The sequence below is a fragment of the Carcharodon carcharias genome, chromosome 8 (assembly GCF_017639515.1).
Source record: "Carcharodon carcharias isolate sCarCar2 chromosome 8, sCarCar2.pri, whole genome shotgun sequence".
NCBI classification, from domain to species: Eukaryota; Metazoa; Chordata; class Chondrichthyes; order Lamniformes; family Lamnidae; genus Carcharodon; species Carcharodon carcharias.
Window position 1 is genome coordinate 159,408,146 of NC_054474.1, and position 19,762 is coordinate 159,427,907.

The 19,762-nt window shown below is 41.3% G+C and overlaps 1 protein-coding gene across 4 annotated transcripts in view; it reads right to left on the reverse strand.

Moving 5' to 3' along the window:
* LOC121281088 (transforming growth factor beta receptor type 3-like) overlaps nucleotides 1-19,762 on the reverse strand; it is a 163,882-nt gene that overhangs the window by 47,995 nt on the left and 96,125 nt on the right. For all 4 annotated transcript variants that reach the window (XM_041193745.1, XM_041193747.1, XM_041193744.1 and 1 more), the window contains 3 exons: nucleotides 14,271-14,412; nucleotides 9,870-10,041; nucleotides 1,424-1,533 (listed from right to left, as the gene is read on the reverse strand). In XM_041193745.1, the coding sequence (XP_041049679.1) occupies nucleotides 1,424-1,533; nucleotides 9,870-10,041; nucleotides 14,271-14,412 (424 nt within the window). The remainder of the gene's footprint in view (nucleotides 1-1,423; nucleotides 1,534-9,869; nucleotides 10,042-14,270; nucleotides 14,413-19,762) is intronic.

The following is a 19,762-nucleotide window of genomic DNA, read 5'->3' on the forward strand; positions in this document are numbered from 1 at the left end:
CCAAATTTTAATACATGAGGCCAGTATCAATAAAAATGAAGAGAAACTGTGCGGCAAGAGTCGGAAACATTATGGAGGCATATTCTTCGCCTCTCCTCCCCCCCATAGTCGGAAAACCTATCCGCAGCTCGCTGACTTTAAAATGGGCTGCCCCGCAGTGATAATATGCTGGGGACGGCCTTAACAGGGTGAGAGTGAGACTTCAGCACCTCAGGGACAGAGCCCTCAAGAGGTTTTTTTTCCCATTTAAAGCTAGGCCAGCATTTATTGCCCATCCTTAATTGCCCTTGAGAAGGTGGTGGTGAGCTGCCTTCTTGAACTGCTGGAGTCCCTATGGTGTAGGTACACCCATCATGCTAATAGGGAGGGAGTTCCAGGATTTTGACCCAGTGACAGGGAAGGAACGGCGATATATTTCCAAGTCAGGATGGTAAATGGCTTGCAGGGGATCTTCCAAGTGATGGTGTTCCCTTGTATCTGCTGCCCTCGTCCTTCTAGATGGTAGCAGTCATGGGTTTGGAAGGTGCTGCTTAAAGAGCTTAAAGTGCATCTTGCAAATGGTACACACTGCTACCCACTGCTGGTGGAGGGAGTGAATGCTGCCAGTCAATCTGATTGGCTGCCAACTCAGTGCCAGGGCACAGCGGTTGCTGCTGCTGGGACTACAAGGATGCCCAAAAAGAAGAGAACATGGATACCGGACTTAGGTAAGACTGGGTTTTTAGTTGGAGAGGGATCAGGGACCCTGGCAAGGTGGGAGGCCATGATGGGCACAGGGGACTCTTCGGCAAGGAGGTACTCCCCCACACCCTCTTCCTTCACAACTTTTGCCCAAGATGGCAAATCTGGTGATCTGGCCTCCTTTGTTCCGTCTTACCCAGCTACACTTATTATTGCATTGGAGGCAGAATGGCCAGTAAAGGGCCTCAAAAGGCCTAAGGGCAGGTAGGCTGTCTGATGCCTTTCCCACCCACCATAAAACTGGGGACAGTTCGGGATGGGCAGAAAGACATCTGTTTTATTTTATGTGGCCCTCTCCCCACCTTCAAATATGCCAGCAAGGGCTAACTCTCTGTCACGGTATTTAATGAATGCAATGGAGATCTCGCCTCTCAGTGAGAGAGCCGGCGAGAACCCTGTATCACCTCTTCATGGAATGCCTGCCAAATTAAGTGCCTCTCAGGTATTTAAGGGGCCAGTGGCCTGCTGTGACCCCATGCTCAGAGTGGGAGTCAGCCAATTATCTGCCCTCTATCTGCCTTCTTACAAATAGGAAGCTGCAGTCAGACACACATTTGGCGCCTGCAGCTTGCTGGCAGCATTTGAATAAGTCCCAAAACCAAAAATCCCACAGACACTGTACACATTTTGGGTGCAAATCTAATAACTCTCCTTGTTGCAAGATAGTATACTTGATAATTACCTTCCTAAATTTGCTAACAGTGATTTCCATCTCTGATTCTCCACAGTGAACAGACTTAACATATCTGTCTGGAGGTGCTGATTGCGGTGTGTAACTGTGGGCATCATTTGCTGTGTAGAAAAGATAAGTTCATAGTCAACCATATTGTTTCTAAAAAAATCCTACATTCTCCTTTCCCTCGCCACAACTGCTGAACATCATGTCATCCGCTTCCACCTGGAAATGAATTGGTTAGATAACATACTGGTGAAAAGTGATACACTGTGAGCACTAAATATATTATTTTATAACGACAGTATTCTCTCTTTAATAACTGGGCTGGTGCTAAGTCAAATTACTGTGAAGCATCTCAACCCAGTTCCAGATTATGGTCTCACAGCATAAAACTGCTAATCATTGTTTGGACAAATTAGGAGTATTACTTTGCATTTGACCCATGTTGTAGTCAAAATTGTCATTCTTTCCCTTGCACTGTTTTTTTTTAAACTGTTGCTTTCATTCAGAAATTTTGGATTATGTTAAATGTAAAATTAATTTCTAATTTTTAGGTAGAAGAAAAACAGCAAGTTGGAAGGTAAAGACCAACAAATGGGAGATTCCTACCATGCAGAGATGTCAAATGATGCATTAGAATAAATGCTATTTCAATTAATATTTTTGGAGGTCATGACCCAAGAGAATTGAAGCTGAAATAAACTTCTGTTCTAAATAAAGATTTTATTAAATTCATTTAAAGTTTGACTTGATTTTTTGAGAAATATATAACATACATAAACATATATACAGGTCTGCACAGGTTACACATTTCTAACCACAGTATGCTTACTGTCTATGTCAGAAAGTTTGAATGAATCATGTCTCTATATTATAACTGAAATTCTATTTGCTCTTTACACAGAACTTACAGCACAGATTCAGGCCATTCAACCCAGCTTCTCTGTGCCAGTGTTTCTGCTCCACATGAGTCACCTCTCGCAAATTTTTATCTAATTCTATCAGCATATACTTTTTCCTTTGTCCCTTATGTACTTCCCTTAAATATATGTATGCTATTCACATCAACTATTTCATGTGATCAGAAATTTCACATTCTAACCACTCTATGGTTAAGGAAGTTTCTCCTGAATTCTTTACTGCATTTAATCAGAGACCATTTTATAATTATAAACCCTAGCTTTGGACTATTCCACAATGGAAACATTTTCTCTACATCTTTATCACACTCTTTCAAAATATTAAAGGCAGCTATTAGGTCACCTTAGGCTCTCTCACTTTTCTAGAAAAAGAGCCCCAGCTTACTCAGTCTTTCTTGATGTTAAAATCAATGTTCTTGGTAAGCTGCACAGCCACAAAAAAACCCAAATGTTCCCATGAAGGCTGTGCACAAGTTGGCCCCTTTAAGTTACCACATGTGAGACAATGCAGAAAAGTTTAAAGGGACTGTGCATTAAACAATTTGCCCGTGTACTACAAACAGGGGCAGATTTACAATGAAACACAGCATGACGTGGCATGGGGCCCCCAAACAGGGGCCTCAAAATGCATTATCAACTCAACAGCATTGTAAGATAATATAGCCTAATGGCTTCTGCTTTCTTAGTTTGAATGTAGATTTAAGATTAGTATGAAATAACATAAAACAGGCTTGTCCAACCTCCGGCCTGCAGGCAAAGCCCCCCCAATGTGGCCCCCCTGAGGTAAGTGCAGTGGAAGATTCTTAAATAAAATGCTCCTCCAATCACAGGCTGTTGCTCTCCCACGTTTGCTGCTGATAAGCTCACGAGCCTATCAACAGTCAACATGGAACCACCAGGCCGGGACAGGGGGGGAGAGACTCGTTCAAGGCAGGAAGAGGCTTGATGCAATGATACAAGTGGTATGTTGGGGGTGCGTGGTGAGGATGAAAAGACTCGCTGCCAGGGGTATGAGAGGGAGAGAGAGTGTGTGGTTCAGTGTGGCAGTGTGGGTGTGTGTGTGTGGGATGGGATGGTGGGGGGGGCGGCGGTGGAAGGCAGTGGAGAGGGAGAGACATGGCGGGGGAGAGAGAGAGAGTGTGTGAGACAAGCACTGATCAATTTGTGTACTTTCTTGGTTTCGGCCTTCAGTTGCTGGGGGGTGGGGAATCCTGTTGGGGGGGGCACTCCAGAACTGAAGTTGAACACAGGGCCCCACGGACTGCAAATCTGCCACTAACTACAAAAAGAAAAAAAAGTTGGTTATAATCTCTTGGGCCAGAATTTTTGCTTATTGGGCGGGCACACGATCGGCCCGACTGAGCGTAAAATGATATATGATGACGTCGGGCAAGCGTCCCAACATCATCGCATACTTGCGCGACATTTTGGTCGGCAGGCATGCACCAGAGTTGGCAGTGCACTCACCAACAATTAAAAGGCTTATTAAGGCCATTAAAGTTATAATTGAAAGAAACTTTTCACTGCCTGTCCAACCTTATGGTTGGCAGACAGGCAAAAACTCCAAGCAGCCTTTGCATTTTTTAGGAAACCTCATCCATGTGCGGGATGAGGTTTCCAACAGCAAATGAAAATAAAATAAAATTTTAACATTTCATTTATAATATGTCCCTGCTCATGTGACAGAGTCACATGAGGGGACATGGTTTATAACATTTTTTAAATCTTTATTTTTAATGTTTTAAACTCTTAATCTCCTGGAGGCAGCTCTGTGCCTCAGGAAGCTTTTCCAGTGTGCACCCACACATCCCGCCCACCCCCCCCAAAACACCCACCTCCCCCCACCACCCCCCCCACCCCCGCCTCCCCCACACAGGCAGCTCTGCAGCACACATTTCACACTGGGCGGGCCTTAATTGGCCGGCCAGCATGAAATTGTAGTCCAATCACAGTCGGCTCCCCGACCACCCCCGCCAAGCCCGACAAATGAGGGAAAAATCTGCCCCTTAGTTCTGGTTTAACTTTTGTAAGTGTCTTTTGCACTTTCTTCAGTACTTCTATATCATCTCATCTCACTAGTTGCAGACCTTCTTCTATTTTTGCTACTTGCCGGATTCATTTTGATCACCTGATTTGGGGTCTTGATCCACTATCCACTTCCCCTCTTTCCTTTCATCGTTGTAACGGATTTAGACTTTCACCTAAAGCCCCAACACATACCACTTTATGACCCCACTCCCCTATCTTGTGGACCCAGACACTGTGACTCCCAATGTCATGATCCCTTCCTGATCAGAAATCCCTCTCTAACCCACACTCCATCTACTTATCTTTTCTCCTTTGTTCTTCAGAGTTCTCCTCTGAGCAACTGATCACCACGTTGATTAAGTTAGCGCTGAACTCTTTAAAAAATGAATCCTTTACAAGCAATTCAAAGGATTTAACTATACAAATCTGTAGTATCAATTCTAAGGGCGTGAATTCAGGCTCTGTAGAATACATGTTTTGTACACTATGGTACCTTTTACAGTTTCAAAATGACATTTGAAGCACCACACACTTCTGATGCAAAGTTTGCTGGATACTACATTAGTAAAGTGGTTAGTGTGCTTAACATCTGCCAGCAACTGTTTTGATATTAGCACTGCCATTTTGAGCCTCCAAGCTCCAACCTATGCCTTTGCTGAACCTTGTACAGTTGAATATGTTGTTAAGCATCATGAAACCTCCACCGTGCTCCTCCACCCGCAACCTGTACCATTTAAAGGGACCATCAACTATTTACAAGTTAGTTGCTGGTTTATTTCTTCTGCATTTTCTGCAATTCCAGAACTTTTTAGTATTTACTATGGTTTGAAGTTTCAAAAATCTACAGGGCTGAAGCATTTCACTTGAAGAGCTTTACACATGTATGTCCAACAGGTCAATGTGATGTAGAGGTGAAGACAGCAAGCTTTCCTCTCTTGTGTGCTGGTTTGCTTCTCATTTTCAGCCTACACCACTAGCTGGCAACAATGCAAAAGAGAGCCAAATGTGAATTCTCTCCCTCTAAGTACACAGCCTCTCTATCACAAAGTCCTCAGCTGCGCCGCCTCGACACAAAGAAACTGGGACCCTTGAGACTTTAATCTGGCTTCTTTCTATAAACTCAGGGTGATTGATTTATTATAAAATGAAATTTCTTTTTTAAGACAAGTTGCAAGAACTGGTTAACACATAATCAGTAATCTGGAAGTGTAATTATCTATCCCTTTTATAATTCCCCAGCAACACACACACAAGTAGGGTATCTGCAATGATGGGCAGTTGAGGAAAAAAATCTTTGTAAAAGGGATAAGGATAAAGTTTGCAGGGTTTTGATGCTGTCAACCTGGTGCTCCTTTGTGCAAGGACAAGTCACTAGTCCTAGTAGATGTCTGGAGGTTCTCGCCAACGGATCTTCAGCATGGAGCAAAACAGAGCTGGATCAATCCTCCTCGTCTCAGCCTCTCGGATTTCCAATGGAGACAAGTTCTGCTGAGGTGAGGATTCCTAGCTGGCTACTGACAATCACACTGTACTTCAAGCAAGGCAAGGACAGCACAAGCTGGACAGCTTTTCCCCTTCTCAGTTCATTACCAACTGAGTTCAAAACAACAAGTTCAAAACATAAAAGCTCCTCCAACAGGTGATTTCCAGTAAATCACTAGGCTTTTGCCTTTAAAACAATTTTTCTCCAACAATTAAAGTGCCTGCAGTTCAAATAGACAAAAAGCTCTACTCCACAATTGCCATGCTGGTCATTTAGCTGACATCATGTGACTTCTTGGAAAAGCCACGCATGCTCCAGTCCAAGATGAACTTATGACCTTTGTTTAAAAAGAAATTCCAAATAATGCAATGCCATCCCAAATTTTAAAAGAAAATATAGCTCTTGACGATATGGTTCTAACAAAACCACCATGTGGAAAGGCTCTGGCACTCATGAACTATACTTCCAACTCTGGGCAAACAGCTCCACTGCCTTGTGGATACCTCCGGAGAGTTGATAAAAGATCTGGAGTGGAGACCAAAGGCAGACTGATGTCTAAATATGTCATCTTTCCTCCAACTCTGCATCCAAGCCAATATTGTGCTTTGCATTCCTTTGGATACAACTAGGGAGGTCAAGAGGGGGGCTCTGATGTTTGGGCAGCCTGAGATCTCCATAAATTTTGCCCAGACTTGCACCCAGGAGAGGATACTTTGGGGGAAGGGGTTAGTGGCCCAGGGTATGTGTATGTGCAAAGACTGCGACCCTATATAAGAGCAAGAGTGGCTGAAGTAATTGCAACAACTGTCAAGGCATCTTCCTGCTCAGCATTGTGGGAAAAGTATTTGCTCATTTTGCTCTCATCAGATTATAGATCCAGGTTTAACACACCTACTCTGAATCCCAGTGTGATTTCAGAACTGGAGGATCAACTATTGATATGATTTTCCCAGTCCAGCAGCTGCAAGACAAACACTGTGAACAAAGAAAACCCCTATATATTGCTTTCATCGATCTCACCCAGGCATTTAACCATGTGAGCAGAGGCGATCTATTTCAGCTGCTGGAGAATACTGGCTGCCTGAAGATACCCAGTGTGATCTCCTCTTTCTATGGCAACATGATGGGTGAGGTCAGCTATGACGGGGCAACATCGGAACCCTTTAAGAACTGCAGTGGTGTCAAACAGAGTTATGTTCTGGCATTGACACTGGCCTATTCTTCTCTTTGCTGCTGTCATATGCCTTCAGATCATGTACAGGAGGAGTCTCCTTACATACCAGAACTGACAGAAAGCTATTCAACCTTGCTTGCCTGAGATCTAAGACAAAGCTGTGCTAAGGCCTTGTCACTGAGAATGCCACACTAGCATTCCATAACAAGGAACACCTTCAGCGGTAAATGGACAGGCTCCCTCTCATTCCTGTAAAGAGTTTGGTTTGACCATTAGCTTCAAGAGACCATGGTCCAGGCTATTGCCCTACTACTGTCTATCAGCATTGACAATGTGACCCTGGAGGTTGTTGATAGCTTCATATGCTAAGTTCTACAATCACCAGCAATCTGTCCACAGATGCTGTCAGGCCTGCTGAGTTTTTCCAGCATTTTCTGTTTTTATTACCAGCAATCTATCACTTGATGCTGAAATCAGCATACGCATTACGAAAGCTGCCTGCAAACTGTTCAGTCTTTTCTCCTGCCTAGGATAGTAAAGCAAGTGACACACTGCCAGTGACTGTTAAGGTGACCATAGCTTTGCATTTTTGTGTGTCTGGCTCCTTCTAGTGTGCTGCTGAAATGGTTTTCTTGCCTTCATTATCTCTATACTTGACTATTCCAATGCACTCCTGGCTGGACTCCCGCATTGTAGCCTCTGTAAACCCAGAACTTTGCCCATGTCTTAACTTGCAACAAGTCCTATTCACCTATTGCCCCTGTGCTCGCTGACCTACATTGGCTCCCAGTCAAGCAACATCTTGATTTTAAAATTCTCATCCTTGTTTTTAATTCCCTCCATGGCCTTGCCTCTCTCTTTCTCTCTAACCTCCTCTGGCCCCACAAAGTGTCAGCTCTGGCTCAGTTGGTAGCACTCTAGCCTCTGAGTCTCAGGTTTTGGCTCAAGTCCCACTCAAGGGCTTGAGAACAAAAATCAAAGCTGACACTTCAGGGCAATACTGAGAGAGCTGCTATCTTTTGGATGAGACATTAAATCAAGACCCCATGTAGCCACTTGGGTGGATGTTAAAGATCCCAAGACATTATTTTGAAGAAGCGCAGGGAACTTATCCTTGGTGTCCTGGCCAATATTTACCCCTCAATCAACATCACAAAAGCAGACATCTGGTCATTATCACACTGCTGTTTATGGGAATTTGCTGTGTGCAAATTGGCTATCGCATTTCTTACAGTGCAAGACTGATTACACGTCACAAAGTATTTAATTAGCTGTAAAGTAATTTGAGCCATCTGGTGGTCATGAAAAGGACTATATAAATGCAAGACTTTTTAAAAAATCCTCCAGATATCCATGCTCCTCTAATTCTGGCTCTTGAGTATCCTGGATTTTAATCACTCCATCATTAGTGGCTACGCCTTCAGTTGCATAGGCACAGAGCTCTGTAAGCCCAGAACTTTGCCCATGTCTTAACTTGCAACAAGTCCTATTCACCTATTGCCCCTGTGCTCGCTGACCTACATTGGCTCCCAGTCAAGCAACATCTTGATTTTAAAATTCTCATCCTTGTTTTTAATTCCCTCCATGGCCTTGCCTCTCTCTTTCTCTCTAACCTCCTCTGGCCCCACAAACTCCACCACATCACTCTGCGTATCTCCCTTGCTTTCTTCCTTAAAAAACTCTTTAAAATGCACCTCTTTGATTAAGCTTTGGTCATCTGACCTAACATCTCTTTATATGGCTCAGTTTTTTTGTTTTATAATGTTCTTGTGAAGCACCTTGGGATATTTTATTACATTTAAGGCACTATATAAACCTGGGTTGTTGTTATATGCTGGCAGAAGTCACAATGCATATATTTTGTGGCAGCCTTCTGTGCCAGTTGTACCTTAACCACTGAAGCACAGTGTGCAACAGATATCCGAGATCCAAAATGTCACAAGAAATCTGATGCAGGAGACCAGTGGCACCTGAAGCAATGATTCCACTGCCTGTACCACTCTGGAGGAGTTTTGCAGTACTCAGCTGAGCAGGTCTCAAGAGCTGTCATGGTACATTGCATGCTGCACAACATTGCCATCGTGAGGGAACGTTCCTTGTTAACATCTAGCAAGTGAGGAGGCAGTGGAGGAGGAGGAGAAAGAGGAAGGAAATCTGCAATTTAGACAGCCCATTTCCACCCCTTTTTGTATGTGAACAACTAATTCAAGAATGATGCCAGTAACAGTAACCCCAATTCCCCATTGATCAACAGGTGTACACTCATTACCCTCCTCTGTCACTGACCATCACATTGTCCTTTTGCCCGCAATGCAAAGACACAAGACAACACAAAGGGCAGGAATTTCCAGTCCTGCCCATGGCAGGAAACATCGCAGGAAGGACGGAAAAGTTGGAGAGGCAGCCAAAGACCCATTGACTTTCAGCAGGAATTCCTTGCCAAAATATATATTCCAATTCAAATTTGAATTAAATCATGTCCCAAAATGGTGTCCTCTGCTTATTGACCATTCTGCCACTAGAAACAGTTTCTCTTTATTTGTTGTATCAAAACTATACATGATCCCGAGTACCTCTATTAAATCTCCCCTTAACCTTCTCTGTTCCTAGATGAACAATGCAAGCTTCAAGTCTGTTCACATAATTGAAGTCTCACCTTCCAAGCATCTAGTAAATCTCCTTTGCATTCCAATACCTTTCCTAAATTTACGGTACTTCATTGTTTGGAATTTGCCCATGCCATGTGCCATTCCTGGCTCACCTAATTTACCTGACATCATCAAATACATGATTCCCTTGCTGGCAAAAAAAACTTCAAAGGCTGTGTGCAGTTATTGTTCCTCTTACCATGAAGATCACATTTAAGTTTGATCTCATCAACCAATGGAATCTCTGTCAAAGATGTAGCAGTAAATCCATTTTCAACGGCCCACTCCACCAGTTTTTTTGAGGCTTTTGGGAGTCCAGATATAACTGATGATTCCAATCCAGGCTGAGTTGCATTGACTTCATGAGATAGCTGAGAAATCATACAATATTGTTACTCAGATCAGGCTACTATTTACATTTAAATGCCATTATCAATGGCACCCTTTAAACTTTTCATTTTGTCAAGTAGTACGTTGGTATACTCTTGCAAAAACAATGCAAAATGCAGTCCCTTAACAAAACTACTTACATTTTCTAATCAATTTGAACTTTTTAAGTTTATCAGCAAAGGCTTACATCAGTGATCATGACCACTTCTCATATTTTGGAAAGACATTATGTAAAATAAATTCCAATCAAAATACAAAGAGCACTGATTTGTGATAGTCACCTTAGTGCAAGCTTGGCAGAATCAATCTAACTTTAGTTATAAAATTCTGTACAATAATATTTTTAAAAATATTTAAATGGCATCATTTTGTAGAAATGCAGTTGTCCTGGGGTATTCGACAATCAAGGTGATAGGTGTTTCTGCACTGTCGACAAGAGTATCATATGTTGTGTCACTTCTCTGGTTCCTGATCCCTACCCTGACACAAGTGCAGAACATTCTGCCAGAAGAAGGGGAACAGCGAGAATTCATGGTCCATGACATAGGAAAGAAAATAATTGAGATCCAAAAGACAGAGTTTCAGGAGCTAAGGCAGAAACTAAAGAGCAGGATCTCAATGCTGGTAATCTCTGGATTACTCCCAATGTTTCGCGCTAAAGAGTATAGGAACAGTAAGATAAAGCAAGTTAACGTGTGGGGCTAGAGAAATGGTGCAGGAGATACATCGTCTGATTCCTGTGGCAAGGGGACCAGTTCTGGGGCAGAAGGGACCTTTACAAGATGGATTGGATTATACTTAACAGGACTAGGATTGAAGTACTCTCCGGGCCGCTTAAATGGTACTGTGAGGAGAGTTTAAACTAATTTGGCAGAGGGAGGAGAACCATGATGAAGCATGAGAAAAGAGAATCATGGTACAGGGAGAACAGGGAAAGATGAACATCATTAGAATAAAGAATAGTTCGGAAATAGGAGGGGTCAGGGTGGGGAACAGTGTTAAATAAGGTAAGGCAGGTTTGCAATGCATAAGCATAAATGCACAGACTATGATAAATAATATTTGTGAACTGCAGGCACAAGATTGTCACATGAGCTTATGATATAGTGGCAATAATGGAATCATGGTTGAAGGTCAGGAATAGAAATTTAACATTTCTGGCAACAGTTTATTCAGGAGGAACAGAGAAGAGGAAAAAGGGTTGGTTGGTGGCAATAATAGTCAATAATAATGTTTCAGCCCTCAGAAGGGATGAAGCGTTTGTGAGTTCTAAAATAGAACCTACTTAGTTAGAGTTAAAAAGCAGAATAGGATCTGTTCTGCTGCTGGTTGTATACGATAGATCACCAAATACTAGGAAGAAGAAAGAAGAGCAAAGATGCAAGTAAATTTTAGAAAGACGCAATAACATTACAGTAGTGAATGTAGTAATGAATTATTCAAATTATCCTAATATAGAACAAGAAAAAATGTGAAAAGGACCAGGAAGGGAAGGGATTCCTGTAATGTGAATAGGAGAACTTACTTGACCTGTTTCTTTCCAGCCCAATGACAAAAGAAGCAGGGCTAGATCTAGTTCTAGGAATGAAGTGGGAGAAGTGGAGCATGTTTCAGTGAAGGTGAATTAGGAAACTGTGATCTTAAAATCATTAAGTTTAGAGCAGTTATGGAAAAGGACAAGGAACAATCAAAGGCAAAGATACTCAATAAAGTTCAGCTAATTTAAAGGAGTTGAAAAAGAATCCAGCCTAGGTGGAATAGAAACAAGAATATTAAGACTCACACAGTAAATAAAACAGTAAATTAACAATGAACTATCCCACTCCTCCAAGGCTGAATGCATACATGTTACACAACAATGGCAAAAAAGAGACAATAGGCATGTGTGTCAAGTTGGGAAAAAATTCTAGGTTGTAAAATTTTCAACCCCCCCCCAACCCACATCACCCCAGGTGGGGCAGTTGTGTAGTATTGTCTCCCATTTGGTACAAAATAATTACTTGGAAGACTAAGAGAAATTGTTTCCAATGGATGCAGCGTCAATAACCAGAGGGGACAGATTTAAGGCGATTGGAAAAATGATGAGAGGCAACATGAGAAAAAAACCTATTTTACACAATGAGTGGTTAAGATTTAGGGTGCACTGCTTGACTGTGGCGGATACAGATTCAATAGTAACCTTCAAAAGGGAACTGGATAAATACTTGAAGGAGAAAAGAACTAAGGATATGGATAAAGAGCATGGGAGGGGGACTAATTGGATTGGTCTTCAAAAGAGCTGGCGCAAGGTCATTGGGTTGAATGGCCTCCTTCTGTGCTCTACTCTTCTGTAACATGGATTTGTTAAAGGCAATTACACCTTACAACCAATATGTTGTGGAGTTCTTAAAGGTAGTGCAGTTGATTTGAATATGGACTTCCAGAAGACATCTGATATAGACTTGTTAGCAAGATTGAAACCCAATAAGGGGAGTGGGTACAAAATTAGCTAGGAGAACAGCAAACAGAGTAGTGGTGAATGGTTGTTTAACAGACTGGAGGAAAGGACAGGTCTTTTGCTCCAAAGGTCGGTACTGAGACCACTGTTCTTTATGATGTATGTCTATGACCCTATATGTGCGGCATAATTTCAAAGTAAGCAAAGAGCACAAAACATGGAAATGTTGTATATAGTGAGGAGGATATTGGCAGACTGCGGGAGGAGATAGACAGACTGGTGAAACAGGCAAACTGATGGCAGATAAAAAGTAATGCAGAAAAGTGTGAAGTTCTGCCCTAGATCTCGTATTTGCAATAGCGGAAAAGAAGCTCACTGCTATGGAGAGCCGCAATTTCTGGGGGGCCCACATATGCTCAAATCTGGAAGTTGTGGTGCGCTTTCATGGGTTTCGAAGGAGCCCAAGCTGATGGTTCTGCTGAACCTGTCATGCTGGAACTTCAGATGATTGCCCAGCACTTACACTGGTTTTTACATGGACTTTTTAGGACAGCTTCAAGCAGGTGTGGAGCCTGCTCAGGACTGCAGCCCTTTAAATCAACAGGGAGGCTGGGGATACTGCTGGGGACCTGCGATTAGAAGTACAAATAAAAAACTGAAAATCATTTTAAAAAAACACTTACTTCTCATTGAGCTGAAGACAGGCCTCATGGGGCATCTTCAGCTTGTGATGTCAATGGAGGCATGGCTTCACCGGCAATGTGCCACACAACTTGGCATCACCAGTGAGTTCATCCCCAGACTCATGGTGCAGCTGGGAGAGCAAGGATAAGTTAGGGCTCTAGTTTTCACGTGGTCAGTGGTGAATGCCTCCACTTTGCTGTTGACCGCATCATCCAGGCCAATGTATTTTGGAAAGAAAATTTAGAAGGGGCGATATAAAGAAAATGGTAAATCTTTAAAGGGGTTGCAGAAATAGTGACCTGGCGCATGTGGCAACTGACCAGACAATGTCACCAAAAGGTAGCACATAAATAGGAAATGGAACCTGCAAAGAATAGATCTTTGGGAAATTCCAGAGGTAAAGGCAGGAGGGTGGGAAGAGAAGCTATTACTGGAGATGATTGGATAGGTGAAAGTGCAACCAAATGAAGTCTTGGTTAAAGTTTATAACGTACATTAACTATCAAGCCATATCTTAAGTCCTTTTAAGCTACTTGCCAACTTTCTCGACAACTCTTATTTTACAGCACAAAATACAAACATGTTATATACTTATCTAGTTCTTCATGAAAGAAGCAGCATTAAAGAGTGAATATTATACAAGAAAAAGGCGTCCATGAAATCCATGCAAGGGAAGATTGTACATAATCTGTCAATTGTAGCAATGTCAATTGTAAGCAATTAAAGGAATAGAAAGATGTTGCAGTTGCAGAGAAAAAACACATTAAGGAACACAAAGTCAAACTGGAAACATGGGAGATACTCTTACATAATGTAGGAAAGAGAAAATCAAACAAAGGTACATTTGTCTTTAAAATATTTCTAAAATAAATGGCGATCCAGTCTAGGTTTGCTTGTTGAATATCAATCTATCGCATTTTAGGCACAACATATTAAAGAATACTAAATATAATTGCATCAATGTTTAGTACAAGATAAGAGGGGCTATTATGTAACATTTATTTGAAAAATGTTCTCCTTCTTATGAATAAATGTTTCAAACGATTATGGTAATTTTGACGATATATGATTCTGATATTGTTTTGTTACCTTAAGGTGTAATGATGAAGGAACTTCCCCCCCAATGTTCAAGTTTATAGGCTGATTGCTCTGAATAACCAGGGAGACATTATGGCAATTATTCCCATGCGTAAATTCAACATCCATGTTAACGCTCTTCTTTTCTGAACTCCTAGTTTTGTGATCCCCAAAAAGATTTGTATTAGGAGTACAATATTGCATAAGCATATGCCATAACATTTTAATTTTCTATCAAATGGTCAAACATTAACTACAAGAATTAATAAAATTAGATACGCAAAGCATAATAATAGTTTGATCACTCAGCCTTTCCTGGAAATCTGGATTTGAAAGCTAAAGAGGGACAAAAATAAATAAAAAAAGGGGGAAAAAAATCCAATCATCTAAAAATGTGGATATATTTCTTTCATTTGACTTACAGAAGGGAAATTATAATGTGCACTGAATATTATTCAAACGGAGAAAAAGGATTTTGTTGAAAATTGTCATGCAAATAACATGTTCTGCTTTAATACATCCTAGAATGTTGCTGTGGAATTTTCAAGATCACATCAAAGCAGCTTTGTAAAACCTAAGGACAGGTATGATTTATTGGATGGAAATAGTTCCTTATGCTGAATTTTCTTCCTGAGATGAAGGTGTATTCTGCTAATTTTCATCCACTAAATTTAGCTTGATATATTTAGCAACAGATAACATTTTGCTGATGATCAACATAAGGAACACTGTGAAGTAGAATGCAAGAGGCCTCAAAAACACAGACATTGGAAGACTAGAAAATACAACTCAACATTGATAAATCTGAAATAGTACATTTTGGGAAAGGGATTGAAAAATAAATTGAAAACTGTAAAATTCTGAATGGAGTATGAAAACAGAGGGTGAAAAGCAGGATTGCCAATGGAAAAAGCCCTAATTATGACAAAACAGTTTTATAAAGGTTAATGATTAATCTACAGAAGGCACCAACTAGACCGATTTTGAAGTATTATGTGCAGTTGTGAGAAACCCAATATAAAAAGCCATGGAAAAGTTGCAGCATTGATTCACTAGGATGGCAGCTAGGAAAAAGTCATGTAATTGTGATGAGAGATTTGAAACCTATAATCGTATTCACTAGAGCAGAGAACAGTAAGGGGAGAATATCTTAGAATTATTCTAGTTGCTCCATTGACCACTGAATTGGTAACAAAGGATGTAAATTCAAGACTGGAAGCATAAAAGGGGAAATTAGGAGAATTGCTTTGAAAGTATAACATTATTAGAATATGGAATGCTTTACCACAATTAGCTCTTGATCCTGAGTCAAGGAGAGAATCAGAAAAAAAAACATATGAAGTAGGGAAAAAGCAACAAATGTGATTATAGTGTGTTACTTCATTGTGGAGCTAGTTCAAACACAGCCAAATAGCCTACTTCTGCATTTCTGTGACTGATTATTTACAGTCTGATTCAATATTCATTATCATAAGCATGGACTTTCTTCATACAAATCATAGCTGACATCCTTATAAATGATAGCACAAGAACATGTTTTTTTTAATGTTCTTTCATGGGACGTGAGTGTCACTGGCAAGGCCAGCATTTGTTGCCCATCCCTAAATGCCCCTGAGAAGATAGAGGTGAGCTGCCTTCTTCAACCGCTGCAATCCATGTAGTGTAAGTACACCCACGGTTCTGTAAGGAAGGGAGTTCCTGGGTTTTAATCCAGTGACAGTGAAGGAACAGCAATATAGTTCCAAGACAGGACTATATAACTATACAACAACAACAACTTGTATTTATATAGCTCTTATAATGTAGAGAATTGTCGTGGCGATATCAGACAGGAGAAAGATAATAGAAGTGATGACAAAAAGCTTGATCAAGAAGGTAAGTTTTAATGAGGGTTTAAAGGAGGAGAGGCAGCTGGAAAGGCAACATTTAGCAAGAGTACAAAGGTCAATTATCACTATTCACCTTGCACAGTTATTTTAAGTCATAGTTATTTTGAGTCTGGGTTATTAAAGTTTCCATTCGAAATCGTTTCTCCGTCAGTAATTCATCACCTGCACCACCCACCCATCACTTTCACATAAAGGATTTTCAAAAGTGCACAGTGTCAGATAATGTTCAATGGTAGCACTATGGCCCGAAGGGATTCAGGTCCCATTTCAGAGATTTCAGCATAAAATCTAGTTTGACACTCCAGTGCAGCACTGAATGCTACACTGTTTGAGCAATAGCATGGGTGGGATTTTCCAGTCCCACCACAAGTCAATGGACTTCTGGCTGGCGCGCCGCCTCTCCCGCGGTGGATCCCACCCGTGACGGGGCCGTAAAATCCTGGCCCATGTGTTAGATATGAAATTAGGAGCAAGGATAGGCTATTCGGCCACTCAAGCTGCTCCGCCACTCAATAAGATCATGGCTGATCTGATTGTGGCCTCAATTCGACATTCTGCCTACCCCCGACATCCTTTGATTCCCTTGTTAGTGAAGAATCTATCTGCCTCTGCATTAAAAACATTGAACGACCTTGGCTCCACTGCTCTCTGGGGAAGAGTTCCACAGGCTAACAACCCTCTAGAGAAAAAGATTCTCCTCATTTCCATCTTAAATGGGAGACGCCTTATTTTTAAACCATGTCCCTTAGTTCTAGTCTCTCTCACAAGGGGAAGCATCCTTTCAGCATCTGCCCTGTCAGGGCCCCTCACGATCTTATATGTTTCAATTACATCACCCCTCATTCTTTTAAATTCCAATGGATACAGGCCCAACCTGTCCAACCTTGCCTCATAAAATAACTCCCCATCGCAGGTATCGGTTGAGTGAACCTCCTCTGAACTGCTTCTAATGCACTTATATCCTTTTCTAAATGAGGAGGCCAAAACTGTACACAGTACTCTAGATATGGTCTCACCAACACCCTACACAACAGTAGTGAAACATTCCTACTTTTATATTCCATTCCCCTTGCAATAAACAATTTCATTTGCCTTCCTAATCACTTGCTGTACCTGCACACTAACTTTATGTGATTTATGTATCAGGACACCCAAGTCCCTCTGTACATTAGAGTTCTGAAATCTCTGTTCATTTAAATAATGTACTGCTTTTCTATTCTCCCTGCCAAAGTGGACAAGTTCACATTTTCCCACATTATACTCCGGATGAGAAGCTGAACCAAACTCCCATGTTCCCTCTTAAGTTGACATAAAAGATCTTACTGTACTATTTAAAGAAGAGTTCTCCTCGGTCTTCTCCCTAATATTTCTCCCTCAATAATATCACTAAAAACGAAAAACACAAACTAGCTGTTATGTTTCCCGCACTACAACAGTGATTTCTCTTCAAAGGTACTTCATTGGTTCTAAGGTACTTTGGGATAGCCAGAGTTTATGAAAGGCAGCGTATTTTCTCTAGAAAAGGGAAGGCTGAGAAGTGTCCTAACAGAGGTCTTTAGAAGTATGAAGCTGTTTGATAGGGTAGAGAAGATGGAGGCTAAGTTAGGCCATGTAGCACCTTTTTTTTTTGAGGCGTTACATGGCCACATAAAGCTTGAAATCAGGGTCCAAGCTGCATGCAAGTACACTTTCAAGGGGAAGTGGACAGTATGTGATCTTGGTAGAGACCAGTAACTATATTTTTAAAAAGAACAAATCCAAAGTCACAGTTATGTACTAAAAGAATGAAGCCACAAGATTCCGTGGTTTAAAATAAAAGACTATTTTATTATACAAGTGTCAAAGCAATGATTAAATACCATCTTGGCTAACCAGCTAAACACTAACAACCGGAATCAAGTTAAGTTAAACATGAATTAACAGGTAAACTGCAGTCGATTATAAACTATAAATTACACCTTAAATGACAGATACAACTAAGACAGATTTTACAAATTGGCTCAGCAGTTCCTTCAGCAAATAGGTCATCAAACTCAACCAAAGTTCTTCAAAACTCTCTTCCTTAAAAATAATTTCAGCTCCTCTCCCAGGAGCTAGCCTGATTCCCAGCTGACAGCAAGCCAAAACCAACCCAAGTTCAATGGGCATGGTCTTTAACAAAAATGATCCATGTCCACAGAATTTCCTCAGCTTTGCTTATTTTTTCCTTTCAGAAAAATTCTTCCATGGGATATGGGCATCACTGGCTAGGCCAGCATTTATTGCCCAGGCTAGTGTATGACTTGGAGGGGAACTTGCAGGTGTTTTTTTTAATTTGTGTATGGGATGTCAGTGTCGCTGGCAAGGCCAGCGTTCATTGCCCATCCCTAATTGCCCTTGAGAAGGTCGTGGTGAGCTGCCTTCCTGAATCGCTGCATTCCCTGTGGTATAGTACACCCACAGTGCTGTTATGAAGGGAATTCCAGGATTTTGTCATAGCAACAGTGAAGGAACAGTGATATACTTCCAAATCAGGCTAGTGTGTAACCTGCAGGGGAATTTGCAGGGTTTTTTTTTTACTTCAATTATGGGATGTCGGTGTCGCTGGCTCAGCCAGCGTTTATTGCGCATCCCTTGAGAAGGTGATGCTAAGCTGTCTTCTTGAATCACTGCAGTCCATGTGGTATAGATATTCCCACAGTACTGTCAGGGAGGGTGTTCCAGAATTTTGACCCAGTGACAGTGAAGGACCTGTGATGTATTTCCAAGTCAGAATGGTAAGTGGCTTGAAGGGGAACTTCCAAGTGGTGGTGTTCTCATGTATCTGCTGCCCTTGTCCTTCTAGATCGTAGCCGTCATAGGTTTGAAGGTGCTGCCTAAGGAGCTTTGGTGAGTTCCTGCAGTGTATCTTGTAGATGGTACAGACTGCTGCCACTGTTCATTGGCGATGGAGGGTGTCATGAAGAGATATTGATGTCTATAATGTTATTGGAAATTATTTATTAATTAGAATTGTAGCAGGGTCTGTGTCTATGTGTGTGTCTTAGTGTGGCTTAACTGGATTAAAACCAGCTATCTGGGTGCTTTGATGTATAGTAGTTCTGAGGTGATAATTAGATAAGCATAAGGGGGAGCAGGTAAAGTGTAAATTTGCATTTGTTGAATAAACCATTCAAAAGAATGGGTAAAATCTTGCATCTAGCTGGGACTTGCCAAGTAATAGATTTATATTATTAATAAAATTGGTGGAATGAAAGGATTATTATTAGGAGAGGTAAAATTAAAAAACCTAGTAATGCAATGGAAAATTTACATTCAAAGGGGAAACTAGGTATAAACATAAAGGAGTTTGTGCGTGTAAGTTAGAGGCATTTAAGATCTAACCAGCCTACAACTGTATCTGTAAAGGAAACAAATTGAAAGGAACCTCATTTTGAATTTGTAAGGTCAAATGTGTTTTGCCTGGTGTCTATGGCCAGGATTTTTCAGTCAGCATGTGGGGGCAGGCCCAACACACCAGCACGTAAAATGGCACACGATGACATGCAAAGTAATTCATTTCAAGTTAATGCTGCCCGTCCAACCTAACGGTTGGCAGGTAGGCGAAAAGCCAAGTGGCCTTTATGTTTTTTAAGG